Source organism: Xenopus laevis, chromosome 1L (genome assembly GCF_017654675.1).
Source record: "Xenopus laevis strain J_2021 chromosome 1L, Xenopus_laevis_v10.1, whole genome shotgun sequence".
NCBI classification, from domain to species: Eukaryota; Metazoa; Chordata; class Amphibia; order Anura; family Pipidae; genus Xenopus; species Xenopus laevis.
In genome coordinates this window covers 30,150,623-30,170,507 of record NC_054371.1, presented here as the reverse complement: position 1 = coordinate 30,170,507, position 19,885 = coordinate 30,150,623, and the positions used below count along the sequence as shown (strand labels likewise).

The 19,885-nt window shown below is 39.1% G+C and overlaps 1 protein-coding gene across 3 annotated transcripts in view; it reads right to left on the bottom strand.

The window, feature by feature from the left end:
- The window catches only part of XB5964984.L (uncharacterized XB5964984 L homeolog), a 58,197-nt gene extending 39,256 nt beyond the window's left edge, over positions 1 to 18,941 (bottom strand). For all 3 annotated transcript variants that reach the window (XM_041588134.1, XM_041588133.1, XM_041588139.1), the window contains exons 1-6: positions 18,442 to 18,941; positions 8,540 to 8,701; positions 7,257 to 7,354; positions 5,802 to 5,861; positions 3,699 to 3,788; positions 2,454 to 2,545 (exon numbers count right to left, since the gene is read on the bottom strand). In XM_041588134.1, coding sequence (XP_041444068.1) covers positions 2,454 to 2,545; positions 3,699 to 3,788; positions 5,802 to 5,861; positions 7,257 to 7,289 — 275 coding nt within the window. In that variant the 5' untranslated portion in view covers positions 7,290 to 7,354; positions 8,540 to 8,701; positions 18,442 to 18,941. The remainder of the gene's footprint in view (positions 1 to 2,453; positions 2,546 to 3,698; positions 3,789 to 5,801; positions 5,862 to 7,256; positions 7,355 to 8,539; positions 8,702 to 18,441) is intronic.
- Positions 18,942 to 19,885: the final 944 nt, after the last annotated feature.

The following is a 19,885-nucleotide window of genomic DNA, read 5'->3' as shown; positions in this document are numbered from 1 at the left end:
AATAAAAAATAGAAAAAGACAGAGGCCAATGTGCGCTTCCATATACTAAAACACCGGATCCCTGCTAGATTTATACTTACAGGATCGCCGGTGTTAAGCTCGCATGTAGTTAAGATGGCTTTGAAGTAGATAACGGTCCCGTCTCTCAAACGTTTACAGCGAAGCTTGTCTTTAGTCTTGTCAGAGTCCTCGTGTTCCACTCACCCACACGCTCCTGTTATCGCCTCCTCACACTGTAGGCTGCAGCCGAACGTATAGAGCAGTGATCCCCAACCAGTAGCTCGTGAGCAACATGTTGCTCTCCAGCCCCTTGGATGTTGCTCCCAGTGGCCTCAAAGCAGGAGCTTATTTTTGAATTTCTGGCTTGGGAGCAAGTTTTGGTTGTATAAAAACCAGGTGCACTGCCAAACAGAGCCTCAATGTAGGTTGACAATCCACATAGGGGCTACTAAATGGCCAATTACAGCCCTTATTTGGCACTCCGGGAAAATTTTTCATGCTAGTGTTGCTCCCCAACTCCTTTTAATTCTGAATGTTGCTCACGGGTTCAAAAGGTTGGGGATCCCTGGTATAGAGACTGGCGCTGCTGGCTTGATCTTATCAGCGTCCTGGTGTTCCACTCGCTCACACGTTCCTATTATCACCTCCTCACACTGCAGACTGCAGTTGATCGAATGGAGACTGGCGCTGCTGGCTGGGAAGTCAGTTGAACAGCAAGACAAATGCTCAATTGATAGGATTTTTATTAATATAATTCAATAGTATACACTCACATTTAAAATACTTAGTCCACGGCCCAACGTGTTTCGTGATCCAGAATCACTGGTACTGCCTCTGATGAAGTGATTCTGGATCACGAAACGCGTTGGGCCGTGGACTAAGTATTTTAAATGTGAGTGTATACTATTGAATTATATTAATAAAAATCCTATCAATTGAGCATTTGTCTTGCTGTTCAACTGACTTCCCAGCCAGCAGCGCCAGTCTCCATTCGATCAACTGCAGTCTGCAGTGTGAGGAGGTGATAATAGGAACGTGTGAGCGAGTGGAACACCAGGACGCTGATAAGATCAAGCCAGCAGCGCCAGTCTCTATACGTTCGGCTGCAGCCTACAGTGTGAGGAGGCGATAACAGGAGCGTGTGGGTGAGTGGAACACGAGGACTCTGACAAGACTAAAGACAAGCTTCTCTGTAAACGTTTGAGAGACGGGACCGTTATCTACTTCAAAGCCATCTTAACTACATGCGAGCTTAACACCGGCGATCCTGTAAGTATAAATCTAGCAGGGATCCGGTGTTTTAGTATATGGAAGCGCACATTGGCCTCTGTCTTTTTCTATTTTTTATTTGAGGTGGAGCACGAAGGGGATACTGTGTGCCAAACAGGAGAATTAATCATCACGTACCTGTCTTCCATCTGCCTGTATTTAAAGACCTTACGGAACTGTTTTTTTCAAAAGTCGAACTGTTGTGAGGAAAAGTACTTTGTTGGTGGGAGTTTATTTAATATAGGAAGCGCATACTGTTTTTTATTCTTAATTTTTTTGGGGCAGAATCCCCATTTTGTTTTGCGAATCCACTGGTTGCATCTGCGCAAAGTTGAATTTAATTTTTATTACCAACTAAGATATAACTAATGCTTATTGGAGGCAAAATAATCCTATTGGGCTTAATTAATGCTTAAATTATTTTTTAGTAGATTTAAAGGAAAACTATACCCCCAAACAATGTCTCTATAAAAAGATATTGCATAAAACAGCTCATCTGTAAAACCCTGCTTCATGTAAATGAACCATTATCATAATATTATACTTTTTTAGTAATATGTGCCATTGGGTAATCATAAATAGAAAATTGCCATTTTAAAAAATAAGGGCTGTCCCCTGGGATCGTACCATTCACTGTGTACACCAACATACCAACAAACCATTCTTGTTAGGTCACATGAGCCAATTAACAAGTTGTGTCTTTTGCTTCCACACTTCTTTCTGTTACAGTTAGAGCTGCAGTATTTCTGGTCAGGTGATCTGGCTCAAGGCAAGAGCTGTAAAAGGGCAATATTTACTTAAATATATAGACCAGTTTGGTAAGATTCTTTAATATGCACTTAATATGATATAAACTATCTGTTGCTTAAGTGTTCATTTGGGGGTATAGTTTTCCTTTAAGGCACGTAGATCCAAATTACAGAAAGACCCCTTATCTGGAAAAGTTTCCTTTTTTGGATGTGAATAAAAAATGAACCTGTTCTAGTATGCCAGTACTTTTCCAGTCTGTGAACAATTGTAATGCCATTTACTATCATTGCTCTGCTTTTTGGCTGTAATCCCAGAGTCAATCCTACTTCATCTGTGTCTCTTCAGCACTATTAGGTTATTCTGTGTATATAGTTGACAGACAACTCAAAACAACTCAACCAAACATTTTCTTAAATAAAAATAAGCAGACTTACTGAGAAAGGATATAGGGCTCTATATTTAATCTGCTATTTTCAGAAAAATATTTTGCCACATTTGAAAGTGAATTGTTTGAGCGTTGGACTACCTGCAAAAAATGAGATCGAAATAAGACAGGGAAGTAAATCATAATTTTGTAACACTGCCCTAATGCTAACAGTTCTGGAAATATACCATAGCTACACAGTGGGGCCCATTCACTAAGTTTGAGTGAAGGAATAGAGGAAAAATATTTCGATTTTCAAATGGTTTTTTTGGCTACTTCGACCATCGAATTGGCTACTTCGACCTTCGAATCGAATGATTCAAACTAAAAATCGTTCGACTATTCGACCATTCGATAGTCGAAGTACTGTTTCTTTAAGAAAAAACTTTGACCCCCTAGTTCGCCACCTAAAAGCTACAGAAATCAATGTTAGCCTATGGGGAAGGTCCCCATAGGCTTTCCAAGTTTTTTCTGATCGAAGGATAATCGTTCGATCGATGGATTAAAATCCTTCGAATCGTTCGATTCGAAGGATTTTATCGTTCGATCGAACGATTATTCCTTAGATCGTTCGATCGAACAAATTGCGCAAAATCCTTCGACTTCGATATTTGAAGTCAAAGGATTTTAATTTGCCAGTCGAATATCGAGGGTTAATTAACCCTCGATATTCGACCCTTAATACATCTGCCCCAGTGTGTTGGAGGTTTCCTTAATTGAGAAGGATTTGGTTTTTTTTGTACATAACAAGTTGTCTAATACCAGGCAGTGTCATTCTGTGGCTACTAAAGCAAACTTTAGTAGTTTTGGGGTCTGCTTCCTCTATAGTAACGCCCCTGTTGCCATGATTACACTTTACAAGTACATTAGAGGACATTATAGACAAATAGCTAGGAAAAATGTTCCTATAAAGAGGATCACCGCACAAGAGGCCACCCCTTTAGACTAGAGGAACAGAAGTTTTATTTACAGCCGAGAAGGTGGTTCTTGATGGACTTTGGCCTTTTTTCAACCCAACTTAATTACAGTATGTAACTATATAACATATGCACGTATGCTAGTACATGGTCATGTTTTTATAATAATTACCAAACCTTTTATTCAGCCGGCTGTTATCGCAGCCTTAAACTTTTCAAAATGTTATTGATATTATTATATTTCCGGAATTTGATGTTTTCTTTTAAAAAGAAATACCCATTTGCCCATACCCATGATGGCTGTAGTTGAAAGTAACAATACATAGGCTTACCCTTACCTCTGGGAGCTCACAGCACAAAGGTTCTATTACAGTTCTGGCACATTCTTTTTTCTTTGTTTCAGATGCTGTTTTTATAAAATCTTTTACCTAAATCATGACAACACATATTATCCTGGTTATGCAAACTGTTTACTTTTTGTTTTATAAAACGATTGAAGAAAATATTTAATTGTATTCATGTTCATTATTTAACTGGACTGCAAAATAAATGAATTACTGAATTTTATATATTCTTATTTATGATTATGAACAGTTGGTTTGTGATTTGTCTTTATTTTACAAGTGTACACTATTCTGAACTCTCCAATCTGCTCATTTGCCTGCCTGATTATTCTACGCTCTCCAATCCTGATTCTGGCCTGTCTGACTATTCTTAACTCTGCTTGTGCTGGCTCAGCCTGTCCATCCACGCTGCAGTGTCTGGTCTGTCTTCCAAGCTGTATTATCTTCCATTCAGTATCCTTGGTGAAATGATCGTGCCCCTTTGCTCATCCAGAACCTTTAGCTTTGCTCCTCTCTTAGTAAGACCTGGTGGCATCCAATTAGCCGAGGGCTCCTCCCAAGGTGAAAGGCGACTGTTAAAGGCAGAAACAAGAGCCGACACCAGGGAGCCTAGCACTGGTTCTGGAGTTAGGGTGCCGAACGTGACATATTTGCAGCAACATATAACATAAAGAAGTCCATACAGCTTTAAATTTCCCGCCAAATGCAAAGAGTGCAAGATCTCTAGCAAATTTTTGCTAGGCAGAAATGAACGCTAGCATATCTTTGCTTTGAAATGCTTGCATTACCGAAGTACCGCTAGCGAAAAGTCGCCAGCGTTCGGTGCCCAGAAACTCCGCATGTTAGTGAATTGGCGTTGTCTGAGCGAATTTAGTCTGGCAAAGTGTTGCGCTGGGTGCGAAGTGGTCGTAGGACGAATTTTCTCCAGTTAGTAAATCTGCCCCTTAAAATGCAAAGACACACACACTTGGTGCAATGGGACTGATAATATTTTTTACAGAAGTTTTGTGGAACTGAGTGTTCATTTTGTTTAGAGTGTAACTTTACACATCACTGCTTCTGTTATACATTTCTGGGAAAAAATGCTTGCTAAAGTTTACAGAATTAATTTTTTAATATAATGATATCCTTTTATACACAGTCTTGATTTTTTTTTCCCCATTCACTAAAAATGTGTGTTCTGTATATTTTCACCAGTGTATATGGCCACAATCATTTATTTACTCTGAGAGACTGTCATTCTATGTACTGGGGATATTTTTAAATACAGAATGTATTTTTGCTGACAACGTGTAGTTGGGACAAATGGTACCTCATGGGGCATATTTATCAAAAAGTGAAATTAGAGATCACCACAGTCCTCTAGAGTGAAATTTCGCCACTCTCCATTCATTTCTATGGGATTTTTGAAAGGCGTATTTATCAATGGATGAATTTTCACTTTCACTCATTGATAAATATTTATTATTTAAAAATCCCAAAGAAATGAATGGAGATCACTGATCTCTAACTGTACTTTTTGATAAATATACCCCATAGCTGTTGAACTCTAAGACACCATCGACTCTAATGAATGTGTTCATTCTTTAAACACTTTCCCAAAAAAACTTTTCATACAGTCAGAAGAGTGTTTGGTAAATGTGCTTAAATTTCAGGATTATAGATGAGAAAATGGACATTAGAAAAATATTTCATTTTAGAAAATATATTTTCTAAATATAAATTAATATATCCCTGACAATATATAGCAGTAATTCTGACAATTCAATCTCAATGTACAAATCTGTCCCATTTCACGTCTCTGAAAAAATAGCTTAAAAATTTGCAAAACTGTGAAATATTCACAAAACGTATTAAAGTCAATAGGCGAAGAAATTTTTATGCTGAACAATTTTTTACACTTGCAACCTTTTTTTCTCACTACAAATGCACTCAAGTCATTTCTCACTCCAAATGCATTAAATTAAATAGGCATATTTGCCTGCTGAAACTTTTTTGTTTTGGGGACTTTTTGTAGTGTGATATTTGCAGTGAAAGCAATGCTGTATTTCACTTAATTTCATGGTAAACCTATATATTTTTTAAAACTTGTGTTACCACATCTGGTAGATAAACATCTTCTTCAATCTCTTCCAGTTTTGCTTTTTCGTCAATATCCTAGAGTTAAAACAAAAATAGACAATCAGACAACTATAAAATTAGAGCTAAATGTTTTTGTGAGATTAATGTACCTGTACTATATAAATACAGCATAAAATGTTGTACAATGCACAGTATTGTGCAATAATCCTAAATTAGCTCACACTACTAAACTAGTAAATGAGTTTCAGCCACTGCCACTGATTCATACACGACCTTTAAAAAAGCCTCAATGATTCGACTGGCCCTTTTAAGTCAGGTCTGGTCTAGAACTTAGATTATCTCACTATGGGCCTGATTCAATTCAATCAGTGAGAAAAAGGTTTATCACGAGAAAAGTCATGGACGAGATTCAATTTGAGATGCAATTCAATTAAAAATAACTTATCACTTGCAAACTCTATTGAAGTCTATTGGTCTAAACTGGAAGCGAATAAAGAGAAGCTTTTTCTACTCAAATTGGATTTCACCCAGAGTTTTCCTCTTTTTTTTTGTCCTACCCATTTTGAAGAAGATTAGTTTAGCTCTTATTCTGTAGTTATCTGATGATAACTCAGATTCTTTGACAGCCATGTAATATTTAAACTGGCCTTTCCCGAGCCTTTTCCAACACTAAACTCCGAATGCAATAATCATATTTTTTTTTTTATAAAATCTGACGTTTAAAAATCACAATTTTTTTGGAATTTATTAAACCCTGGGCATCTCAGACATGTCGAGGTTGCATATAAGTCAATGGGAGAAGTCCCAATGCTTTTTTGATGTGCCCTGGGTTTTTGGCAATACCCCACAGTTTTCAGGCAAAATTCTGAGTTTTCGGGTGAAAAGTCTGAAAAAATCCTGAAAATCAGATGAATAATCTAAAAAAAATCATGAAAATCTGATTTTTTCACGATTTTTTCAGATTTTTCAAAAATTTCGGGAAAGTGTATTAATAAACAAGCCCAAAAAACCTGTGCGGATTTGGTCAGAGTTTTTTCAGAAAATATTGAGATATATTTGGACTTTGATAAACAACCCCCTTTGTGTTTATTGTATAATGAGAACCAGACACCCTTCAGGAGCTCTGGGTGTTCTGCAGAGAAATTCCCTGACGCTTGTATTCCCTGAAGTAGTGACTTCTCTGAGCAGTGAGGGATGTGCAACTTGCAAAGCTAAGGGGTGGGCACTGAGCTCAAGGGCAGATTCCAGCCTAGTTGGGGTTCAACTACCCAGACCTATAAGCCAGAGTAACTTTGTAGAAATAGAAGTTAATTTAATGTCCATTTTCTCAGGATTAAACACCCCAGTTTCCTTAATATGTTTTAATTAGTTTGTGCAGGTATTTAAAAGTTGTGTATATGTTGATGAGTCTGAGAGAGTCAGATAAATATTACACAAATATTGTAGAAAATTAGCCTTTCTAAAACAAACCTTTGGCAGTTTTAAATACCGATTATTTTCCATATATTCTTCTTCATTATCTGCTGTGAGGCTCAGCAGCAGGTTAAGGATGAAACTTTTCCCTTTTCCTAAAATTTCAAATAGAACATTAGTATGAAATATTAAAAACCAGGAAAATGTTGCAATTGATAACCCTTACATAGTTAAGTTGGGTTGAAAAAAAGGCCAAAATCCATCAAGTTTAACCCCTCCAAATGAAACCCAGAGTATATACATACACATTCACACTGACCCCTCTATGCACAGATTTAAGTATCACAATATGATATTATGTCTGTCCAAAAAATCATCCAAGCCATTCTTAAAGGCATTAACTGAATCAGCATCACAACATCGCCCGGCAGTGCATTCCACAACCTCACTGTCCTGACTGTGAAGACCCCCCTACGTTGCTTCAAATGAAAGTTCTTTTCTTCTAGTCTAAAGGGGAGGCCTCTGATGTTACATTTTATGGCAAAAAAGAATCTCCTGCTATTTGTCTATAATGTCCTCGAATGTACTTATAAAGAGAAATCATGTCCCCTCGCAGTTGCCTTTTTTTCCAGAGAAAACAACCCCAACCTTGACAGTCTACCCTCATAATTGAAATCTTCCATCTCACTAACAAGTTTAGTTGCACTTAGTCTCTGCACTCTCTCCAGCTCATTAATATCCTTCTCAAGGACTGGAGTCCAAAACTGCACTGCAGGTAACACCTTACCAGGGACCTATAAAGAGGCAAAATTATGTTTTCATCCCTTGAGTAAATGCCCTTTTTATGACAGAAAATTATTTGCTTTAGTAGCCACAGAATGACACTTCCTAGAATTAGACAACTTGTTTTCTACAAAAAAAAACAGATCCTTCTCAATTAAGGATACTTCCTACACACTGCTATTTATATGTATATAACTCACATTTATATTATTTATTTCTGCCAAAGTGCATGACCTTGCATTTATCAATGCATACTTGTTCAATTAGAAAAGCAAAAAGATAATGGCGGTAAGGGGTAGAGGTGTGAAGTGTCCTTTCTAGTGACTTACCCTATTGCCTCATGGGGCTCCCCTTTGGTACTTGTTACCTAAAAGTCCTGTTTCTATCTGACCAATGAGAATCACTAGTTTCCAGTGATTTGAAGGCTGCTTAGATTTGTTATGGGGTTTTTCCCTATAGAGCTATTGAGTATTACAAAAGAATTACTTTTATTGTTAAAAATTGAAGTACACAAATGTAGTGAAGTTTACAAATGTGTATATTTCTGTCAGACTTACCATTTTGAGAAAGCACTGCAAACTTTGTATATTGTCCTTTCAAATCATCTAAATAAGATTTGATGGTTTCAGAAGCTACAAATATATCAGCTTCTTTGTCAGAATCTTCTGGGTGCAAGTATTCAGAGCACAATTCAAGCTTGTGGAGTTCAAAACTGGTTTCTATAAGGTAAAAAAATATGTTTCCAAACAGCATAATTGCCCTACAAAGCATGAAATTACTTAAAGAACTTCAGTAAAACAATAGCAAAGAAGGTTAGTGAAACACAGAGAACATAAGTGTGCTGCTCCACTGTCCACATGGGGCCCATTTAAGATTGCTTGTGCTTTTTGGCTCAAGCAATCCTCAAGGAAACCCAGTGTTTCCTAACTCACCCTGGGTTTGCAGTTGAAAACCCTCTGCAGTTTCAGTCATTTTACCCAAACAGACTCTTGAAACAAAGAAAACCTTCTGCAGTTTTAAGGTGCCAAAGATTTTCTTCCTTCAAAAGCCTTTTCACATAAAATTACAGAAATTGCCGAGGTTCTTCAGCCCTAAACCCAGAGTGAGTTAGGAAACTCACATGGGATTTACTTGAAGATTGCTCGAGCAGAGAAGCACAAACAATCTTAAATAGGCCCCATAGTGTTTTATAATGTATTTCTTTAAATTGCTAGCTTATTGTTTGTTTTAACTAATATTTATTCATTATGGCTTGCCATCATTGAATACATCCCTTTACTACAAATTGTACACGTACGTCAAAACTCAACTGGGTGTCATTATATTACTAGTCAGTGACATGTGTTAAGCATTAGGGATGAAGAAATTCTGTTTTCATCTGGAAGAAACATATTCAGGAATAACATTTTTGGATCACTTCTACTACTGCTACTAAAGGGAAAACATGGCAAAAACATTTTCACTTTCACACACAACAAAAATAAAATAAAATATGCAAATAAGGATTCGGTTAGGCCAGGCATGAGTATTCAGCCGAATCTAAATTCTGCTAAAAAAGGGTGCATCCTGAACCGAATCCTGGATTCAGTGCATCCCTAATAGTCGGTAGTATAAAAATTGCATCCTCTTCATTTTCTCTTGGTTACAATAATTTTAAATCACTGTCACCACTCGCCACTCTGATTTTTAGCTGAAATCAGATAATAAAATTACAAGGATCTAATTATTTATTTAGAGCTAATAATCAACAAATGCAATCTGCATCTCAAGCAGAGAAAGGTTGTAGTACCAAATCTTTTGAGAGTTGCTTTGAGGATCCCATGCTGTCACTCTTCAGAGGAGAGTCAAACAAAAGCACAACTTGCAATTGGTCACCTCAAATACCTTTTCTCATGATTGGACACACCTGCTTATGAAGTTCAAGGTTTAACAAGATAATCCAACCAATTTGGTGTTGACAGTTATCAGTATCAGTTTTACCAGTACAGGGCGATACTGAATTATATTTTTATTACTTTAAAACACATTTGTTGATGTTACTGTTCTTTTAAAAAATGTGAATGGATCCAAACCTGTATAAAAGTATATTTCCACGCACAATTATCATGGAAAGTATGCTGGCCCCACAGTCTGTCTGTACAAAATGGCAAAGAATCAGCCTCCCTCTTTATTTTCCTCACCACTTACCCACACATTTTTTATTATTAATTGACTGAATTATTTAAATATCTTCCCCACTCCTGCAACATATTTATATAAGCAACCTCTTCTTCAGTTCTCATAACCTACCCCTTTCTCTTCTTTACATACCACCACACCAATTGTTTTACTAATTTTACTCCTCAAGTAAAATTCCTTTACACTACTCTTAGATGAGTTATATACTAAACCTTAAATTTATCTGGCCTGGCTTTTTGGGGCAAAAACTAACATTTTTCGTGGGGAAATAAAAAGTAAAAATTTTTGAGAATTACTATACCCCGTTGCTGCAAAATGCCCGAATCCGAAAATCTGCCATCTCAGACCTGTCGAGGTCTTGTATAAGTCAATGGGAGAGGCACCAACCTCAATTTGAAGTTATTGTGGTTTGCGCTGGGTTTAGCCTAGCCTGAAAATTTTGGGGAAAAAGTTTTAAAAAATCGGATGATTCAGGTTTTTGCTCTATTTTATCAGTTTTTTCCCCCGATCCTATTAATTTGAGTTTTTTAATTAATAAATAAAGTCAAATCTGTTGAAAAACAATAGACAGAATTGTTCCAGTGCATGTTACTTAATGCAGGGAGGGCCTATTGATGCTTGGCAATGTGATATCATGTTTGACCTGTAACCCTGTGTGTTTTTTCTTCTTCCTGTGTATGCTTTCTATGAAAAGTTCCTGTTGCAGACATGTTATACTGAAGTGTTTATACTGAGTTCTAGAAAGAAACCAAGTCACACAGAAGTTGCTGTGTCTGTCCTCACTTACAGAGAAGCTGCACATGCAGTTTAGATCAGCTCTCTGCTAACAGGTTGTCAACCTACATTGAGGCTCTTTTTGGCAGTGCACCTGGTTTTTATGCAGCCAAAAATTGCCTCCAAGCCTGGAATTCAAAAATAAGCACCTGCTTTGAGGCCACTGGGAGCAACATCCAAGGGGTTGGAGAGTAACATGTTGCTCACGAGCTACTGTTTGGGGATCACTGCTATAGAGGAATAAAACACCAAGAGTAGCAGCAGTAATTTTTAAAATGTCAGCAGCAGCATTTCCACATACACACTGTAGTTGGCCAGGTATTAGCAGCACATTAAGCTTCTCTTCATTTACATGTGGATTAAGTTTTTCCAGGGATTAATATACATGATTGAGCCTATTATGTTGTAAAATGTACAGTATAATTTTAAATATCAATTACAGAAAATTGTTGGACTTCGGGTATAGATGGGTATTGAACCCAGTACCTTTGGCAGCAAAATCAAACACCTGTTCAAGACTTTACTTTATCTGTGATGTAATTCACACATTAAAAAAAATAATAATAATCAGGGCATAGTAATGGGGAAAATTAAGCTCAGGGGTGGATGGAAGAGGCATTGGGATTTACTTTTGATTATTTATTTATATATTTTTTAATTCTTTTTTAATTTATTAAATTTTTTTTTTTACTTCCTCAGCACTTATACTCTGCAGATCTTCTTTCCTAGTAATGTGCACATAATCACACTTCTATTCAAATGATTTTTATTCTGTTTGTGAGCACCTGAAGAGCCCCCTTTCTGTAGCTCACATTGAGAGCATTCCACGATCGTTCTGCACTGTGACTCACTGAAGCCAGTCGGCAGCTAAAGAAATACCTTGCGCTTGGCGCCCTCTAGTGGCCATAGCTGGAACTGCATGCAGGTAACTGCGATAAATGCGACGGGACAATTTAAGATATCGCACTTGCTGGCAATTAACTAACGTTACATCGCGCCAGATGTACAATCCGTTCTGGCTTCATCTGTAATTGCTGATTGTTGCTATGGGCAACATTACCTGTAATATTTCTTTCAACTTTTTACACAGCATGATAAATAGATCCTTAAATGTTATGAAATAACAATTAACCTCCAAAGTTCTAGCCCAGGGTAACAGTTATGTGAATATAATCATTGGGGTGTGCCTTACATTCAACATCCCCTACTGATTTAACTTTTCCTTCTCCTTTACTGTAATAAAATACACAGTAAAGATGTTTGCTATTAAACAAGTGACCAGCAAACACTACCTGCTGATTGGATGCTAAAGGAGATTTGAACTGTAGCAAACTTTTCACCTTTTATTACATAACCCCCAAAAGTGTTCTATTCATAAACTAGAAATTAAACACAACTAAACTTATATCCATATTTTTTAACTTTATCTCATAAGTTGACAATGGCAAACCATTCCAAAAATGGTTAGGCAGGATAAAGACTCTGCTTTGATTATTTGTATGTGTGATTAACTTGTGCGCATGCCACCGGATATAATTTGTCCTATCATAAAATCAACAGCTTCAGTGCAGGGCCAGAACTAGGGGTAGGCAGAAGAGGTACCGCACTGGGCAGATCAGGGCCTCAGGTGGCAGCGAGCAGCCAGTTACAAGGGGTGGGAAAAAAACGTCTCTTGTAACTTTAAGAGCCGAAGCTTCCGGGTTTTAACCCAGAAATTCGGCTCCACTAGTGCCGTTGCTAACAATGCAGTAGCAATGCTGCCCCCCTTTGACCCACTCCAATGCTGATTTTTCAGCACGGAACGGGAGTGGGGGCCAGCAGCCCCAGAATCAGCGCTGGGGCAGATACCTCCTAAAGGGTCTTCTGCCTACTCCTAGTCCATGATCGCTCCCCTCTGTCGCTCTCCCCTCTGTATGCACGCACATGGAATGTAGTGGCCAGCCGGGCTGCCTAGGGTGCCTGTTCAGCTTGACCAGGCCCTGCTTCAGTGTGTGTCTTTTACAATCTTCAAAGGCCATTTACTGGAGAAATTTTTATATAAAATGAGAAGAATTTGACTTGGCCTTAACAAATACTTTATGGTGCCCACTTAATGAAAACAGCAACAGAGATAATGAAAGCAATATCTTTATTTCAAGTATAGAGCATCCAAGTCATTAAACCAAGATACATTTGACTGAAGGATTCAGGAATAAGAAAAGTTAAAAAATATAGTACAGTACGAAATCAGTAAACAGTTTTCCAGCCTTTAATAACAGATATTTGCTGTTGTTTATAATAAGGAAGCATTCGGTATTGCCATAGCAACTGGCAGTACATAGCAATTACTGAATTACATGCACACGTGTTTTGCCATTTGATTTGTGTGGTGTTACCTTCATTTTAAAGCTGTTATACACAATGCATGGCAAATACAGTAACTCTTTCTCAAATATAGAAACTATACCTGCAATACCCCCTTTTAAAATTGCACCTGCATGACTTCTTTCATTTATTTTAATTTAAAAGTCAATCGTAGCTGACATTTTTTCCCATTCCACTATGCTTCATTTAAATTACACATCCTTTAGGGCAGTCCTATCCAACTTCTAACGTACAGAGGGCCGGAATTTTTCCAATCTACATGGTGAAGGGGCGATAATGGAAGCCAGTGTTAGCCACTCCCTGTTTATAGACCACACCCACTTTAAACCACACCCATGTTACCGCAAGACCATGTCCACATTAATAGCACACCAAAAAACCAAATGGTTGGTGCTCACTGCAGGGACCAGGGCCGGAACTAGGGGTAGGCAGAGTAGGCGGTGTCTAGGGCGCCATCATTGAGGGGTGCACTTTTAAGGGGATTTTTTTTCGTTTTTTTCAAGAGTTTATTTAATAATTTGTTTCAGTAATCATGGTCACCCAGTTGAGTGGAATCCATCTCCTTCCCATTCTCCCTCTTGCCAGCAAGTAATAGCTCCTTCTGTGCGGTGCACCGAGACATGCGTATACGCGTCAATGACGTCACTGATGTGTTGGGTGACAGAGACAGGCAGAGAGCTGGGGGGCTGCTTGGTGTGGCTCTCACTGCTCTCAGCCTTGCACAGTTGCACTGAACTGAAGACTTTCTTTCTATTACTGTAAAGTGTGAAGCTTCCTGCTGGCACAGCCACGTACAGATTTGGGGCCCATATGTTTGCTGTTGCTGCTGGGCTGGGCGCTGGCACAGGTATATAAATACTTGGGGGCAATATGATGTGATCAGATTTATTTTTGGCTGCTGCTGACACAGGTAAAGATTGGGGGCAATATGATGGCTGCAGGAGGGCTGTATGATGGATGGCTGCTGAGCTTGCTTGTACAGGTACAGGGAGCAGTAATATAAATGAAAAAGTGTTGTAGATTTTCTTGCTTTCTTTATTTTAAAACCATCATGATAAGGAGGGAAATGGTAATGCAGGACAGGGGGGCACTGAGTGAAGCTCTTGACTAGGGTGCCAAACTACCTTGTGTCTGCCCTGGCAAGGATGTCACTCATATGTGAAAACAGCTAAGTCATATTAAGACATACCCATGAATCCATATGCCTCCTCCTCCCCTGTGTATAATACAGCACCCCAGCATATGATTAAACACCTTAGCGGCCACTAACAATAATTTTCAAATGCTAACAAACCCCCAGAACAAATACCAAAGTATGACACACACAGGAGCATAGGGAAGGCAGAAGAGAGCAGGAGACAGGAATCAGGACCAGTCTAATATGTACTACATACAGTGACACAGTGCTGGTTGCACATTAGCATTTTATATAAAGTGTGAACAGGTGAACAATGTGGGCAGTTTCAGTCTGGGTCTCAGGTGGAACAGTACAGGCTTTTGGATGTGAACAATAGAGGTGTCACGAGTGTGAACAATACAGGGGATTACAGTATGAATTTCAGGTTTAAACAATGCAGGGACCAGTCAATCTCTGTAGTTATACCTTTTAAATCTTACATATGGTAAAAAGACACAGCAGGCAGACTTTGATGTGAATGGCCACATAAGGGGGGCATGCGGCCCGCTGGCCGCCAGTTGGACAGCCCTGCTTTAGGTCGTTTTTTTCACACAGATCTTATTTATTGAATAACCCTCACCCAATTATCCAGATTCATGTTACAGTTTACCCAAATAATCCACAATAAGGGTAATTTAACTGCAAAATGCAAGTGCAGTGAAAAAATGCACATTGACATGGTTTTCTTTCAGTCTGTAAAACTCTGTACAATTATGGTAAAATTAAAAAAGGAGTGATGCTGTCAAACTACACTCTTTATGCAGTGAAATAATAATATTAGAACACCAGAGGTTCTTAGCCATTGAACTAGGTTTACTGAATACACAGAGAATGGACCCATGTACTACAATGATGCAATAAAGATAGGTGTGTTGCAGCAATATTAATTTACAGAGCAGATAAACACTGGTACCACTGTGGAGATGGATTTGGTAGATTTTAAAATCACCTTGTGAAGATACACTTTAATGGTCCAGATCCCTTACCGCAGAAACCTCAATAAGAAACTACTAGCCTGACTCTCTTTCCAAACTGTGGTCCCTTCATATTTAGGTAATGTAGGGATGTGAAATTTAGACACCCTCACATATTATTGACAGGTACATCCCTAGTAATATGGATGCCTAAGTGGGTCCTAATGGGGACCTTGTGCTTATGTAACCCTAGTAGTTTTCATAGTTTACACTAGATGTACACTAGATGAGTATAAAGGTCTTGGGAACCATGTGGTCTGGGTTCATTACTTTAGCCCAATCAAGCAGGCTGGAAGGGAATAGGTAGTGAATCCTAGGAGCAGTGGCCCTAGTAAAGAGATAGCATACTCTTTTATAGATCACTCTAGGAGTGATAGACAAGTTATGTAGTTGAGCAGCTCAAGGCTCCGACGAGGATATTAGAGGGATTAAGATCCCTGGGTATTAATAACCCAGAGCAGGGACAAAGTTTTGAGACTAGAGATGATAGGAATTCCCCTAGATGTCAAGGTGATCCTGAAAACTGGGCAATGCCTCCTCACAAGCTGCATAACCCTCTGCTGATGTGTCCCTGGCCTGTAGGGATTCAGCCTATATTGGTACGGTGAGTATATGCTGCCTTTATGCTATCTGTGCTTTATGCTCCATTGTGGATATGTGCTACTGTAAATAAATACTGTTCTTGGTTAAGCATGAAAGAACCTCTGGCACCCAGTTCTTGTGCATTGGCACATGGTTACAGTTACACTACACCCTGCCTCCCCCCGCTGCGAGGGCTTACCCCTGAGTAAAGAGGGTCTCATTTGTGGTTCCACACCACATGGAAAGTAGCTAAAATCGACCACTGTACTGTCAATTTACTATAGCGCTACAGTATTATATTCAGGAGTATTATCTGGGAGAGCTTCCTCCAATCTATCAATCCTATGTTGGAGTTCAGTGTTGCTCTAACTAGTTTGCCTGACCAGAATGTGCTATTACAGTTGCTTCTCTATCGCTTTCTAATTAACTTGTTCATGGAGTTCCTGTCAATGTCACTAAAGAGCACTTTTCTTTACTGGGGACATGTGCTCCAGGTCATCATTAGCAGCTTACCTGTATAGTCGCTGCAGGCCTACATATAAATATAATCAGTTACATAGTTATGCCCGTGATTTCATCCAAATTAAGTTATGTCTTTTGGGTAAACTATATAATTGATAGTAACTAAGCTGCATATATCCATATTGATAGCAAACAATCCTATTTGATTTGTTTAATTTTTTAGATTTTAGATATGGTGATCCTAATTACAGAACGGTCCCATAATCCACAGGCCCCAAGCATTCCATACACTAGATCCCATAATTGTTAAATAAAACTGCCAGCCTAACATACTAGATTTAGGAACAATGCTAAAAAGTGACAAGTGCTAAAGTACATCCAACATTTGTGATAGATTTAGCAATATCATAGAAGCAATCTAGTTAGAAAGAGCACCACTGAATGTATTACTGGCCTGGCAGACTCAGGCCAGACTTGTTCCCTAAAATTGCTGCTGAAGGGGATCTGGACCACTAGCTGGAATTCCATAGACAGTGGGACTCATTTATCAACATTGGGCAAATTTGGCCATGGGCAGTTACCTATAGCAACCAATCAGTGATTAGCTTTTTGAAGTCTGCTGCAAGTAGAACAATGAATGCAGCAATTGAATTGGTTGCCATGGGTTACTGCCCATGGCCAAATTTGCCCAGTTGATAAATGACCCCCAGTGTATCTAAAGCCTACCAGACATCTCCACTGTGATGACAGGTATCAAGCTTTGTAAATGATTATTGCTGCAATCCCTAGTGCAGTAGCACTGAATTTGGAACAGGAGGCAGTGGTGGCAAGTACAACTATATGGAAGTGCAAGGACCACATGTTGGTGCAAGAACGTTTAAATTAACTTTTAGTGTGACGTAGAGAGTGATATTATGAGACGATTTGCAATTGGTTTTCATTTTATATTATTTTTAGTTTTTGAGCTATTTTGCTTTTTATCCAACAGCTTTCCATTTTGCATTTTCAGCAATCTGGTTGCCAGGGTGCAAATTATCCTAGCAACCATGCATTGATTGGATTAAGAGACTTGAAAATGAATAGGAGATGGCTTGAACAGAAAGACAAGTAATAAAAAGTAGCAATAACGGAGCATTTGTTTTAAGATGTGGCCAGTGACCCCCATTTGAAAGCTGGAAAGAATCAGAAGAAAAAGACAAATAATTAAAAAATGATAAAAAAAAAAATAATCAAAGAGAACCAATTGAAAAGTTGCTTAGAATGGACCATTCTATAACATACTAAAAGTTAACAGAAAGGTGAGCCACCCCTTTAAGTAATGGGGTTTTATGCTAAAATTATTGTGGTCATTGCACAAATACACTTGCAGTTGTTTTTACTGGTGTCCTACTACAGCAGGAGCATGATCTTTAATTTATATAGAAAATGAAAGCATATTATTCCCAGAACAAAGATTTTCTTTCACAAAATGTGTTTATTTTTCTTTAGATACTGGAAGCTCTGATGGTGGCTCCCTTTGGTAAAATGAAAGTCAGGAAGTAGTACAGTCAAGTACTGGATTGGAGTCAGTGTCGGACTGGGCTGGCGGGACACCGGGCCCAGCCGACCCAGATCCATGATTTTCACGCTGCATCCTCCTGCACCGCCTGTAAAACAAAGTGTGCATGCGCACATACTCGGCAGTGTGGCAGGGGGGGTAGTGTGCACACATACAGTGGCGTGCACATGATCACGGCGCACCAGAGGGGTCCGACACACGCAGGCAGATTATGGCACACGCAGACAGAGCAGGGCACACACAGGCACAGCAGGGCACATACAGGCACAGCAGGGCACACACAGGCAGAGCAGGGCACACACAGGCAGATTATGGCACATGCCAGCAGAGTATGGCACATGTGTAAGGGGGGTTAAGGGTTAATGCCCCGCCGTCACCATGGCAACCAACCTTCACTGGAATGATGAATATCCACACGATGGTAAAATCACAAAAATGAGAACTTTTCTTGGTAATGCTTTCCAGTATGCATTAACTTTGTACAGTCCATACACAGTCCCATGGGTTTCACTTACTCCCTTCCTTGCAGAGCAATAACTTCCTTTTACGAACCCCTCACACAAAATCACTGGAGACACAGGAACACCCCTTTCCAAGGCGACTTACCACCTTCCTACTTCAGTCGGGCTGACACCACAGCAGTGCACCGCTGACCTTTTAGGATAGGAATTTTCCACCTTCTGGTCCTACCAGTCCAGCATACGTCCTATGCCCCTCTGGCCTACTCCAGATAGGAATTTTCTTGCGCCCCTCCTTCAGGATGTTCGTGTTCCCCCTAACACTCCAGCCCTCACTGGCAAAGCCTTGGCTCCTAAGCCACTTACTCCTCGTTGGGGTCTTGGCTACCCATTCTAGTGGTCCACTCACTATCTATAGTACCTAGTACTTTACTGTAGCCCTATCACTATCTTCTTTTCTTCAGAAGCATCCACTGAACACCCATTACTGTGTTTCATCCCTTTAAATACTATCCCTAATTAACCATCCCCTTAACATTCACTGTACATGTGCTTTTAACATTTCCCTATCATGTACTGTCCTCACTGCAGTGCATGTGCCTTTCCTTAATTCACCACATGAAATCTTTAACATTCACCTGCATGACACCACTGCCACCCTGTGGTGATTTCTACACATTACAGTCTCAACATTTTAACACTTCCAATCACTTCAACATTTAACACTTTCAATCATTTCAATATTACTTTACAACACTCACATTCACTTTAAACATACAATACACATTTTCATGCACACAAACCAATCACCTTCTTACACTCGACACTTTTTAAATCAAGCACGTCCTCGTGCACCCAACCAATCACACATGAAAATGACACAAAAGTTTGCATTTGCTTAAATAACTTAATTTTTAGTAACAAAACCTTATTACCTTCATAAGGTTAGTAAAATTTTTCAATATAAAACTGTAGAACAAGGTACACTTGTATAACTGAACAATAAGTCCACGGTTAACCCCGACTGGGTAACCATCTTGACCAACTGGTGATACACCTTTCCATGGCATTGGGGAACTCAAAAAAAAAAGTTAACTGATTACCCCGACTGGGTAATCCTTTGCAATGTTCAAAACTAAATAACAGTCTCTGTAAACTTTGCACTCACCAACAGTTCTGTGCAATCAACAAACAGTGTCTGTTCTCAAATCATCCTAATGAACCAATTCTTGGTATTGACAAACGAGATGTAGTACCTTGGGTGAGGTTTTTCAACAGTACCCCCACCCTCCAAGGGTACATCGACACTGAGGTGCCGCTCAGGGTCCCGTTTGGTCACACTGCGCACATGGTGTCGCATCACTGTACGCCCCTGC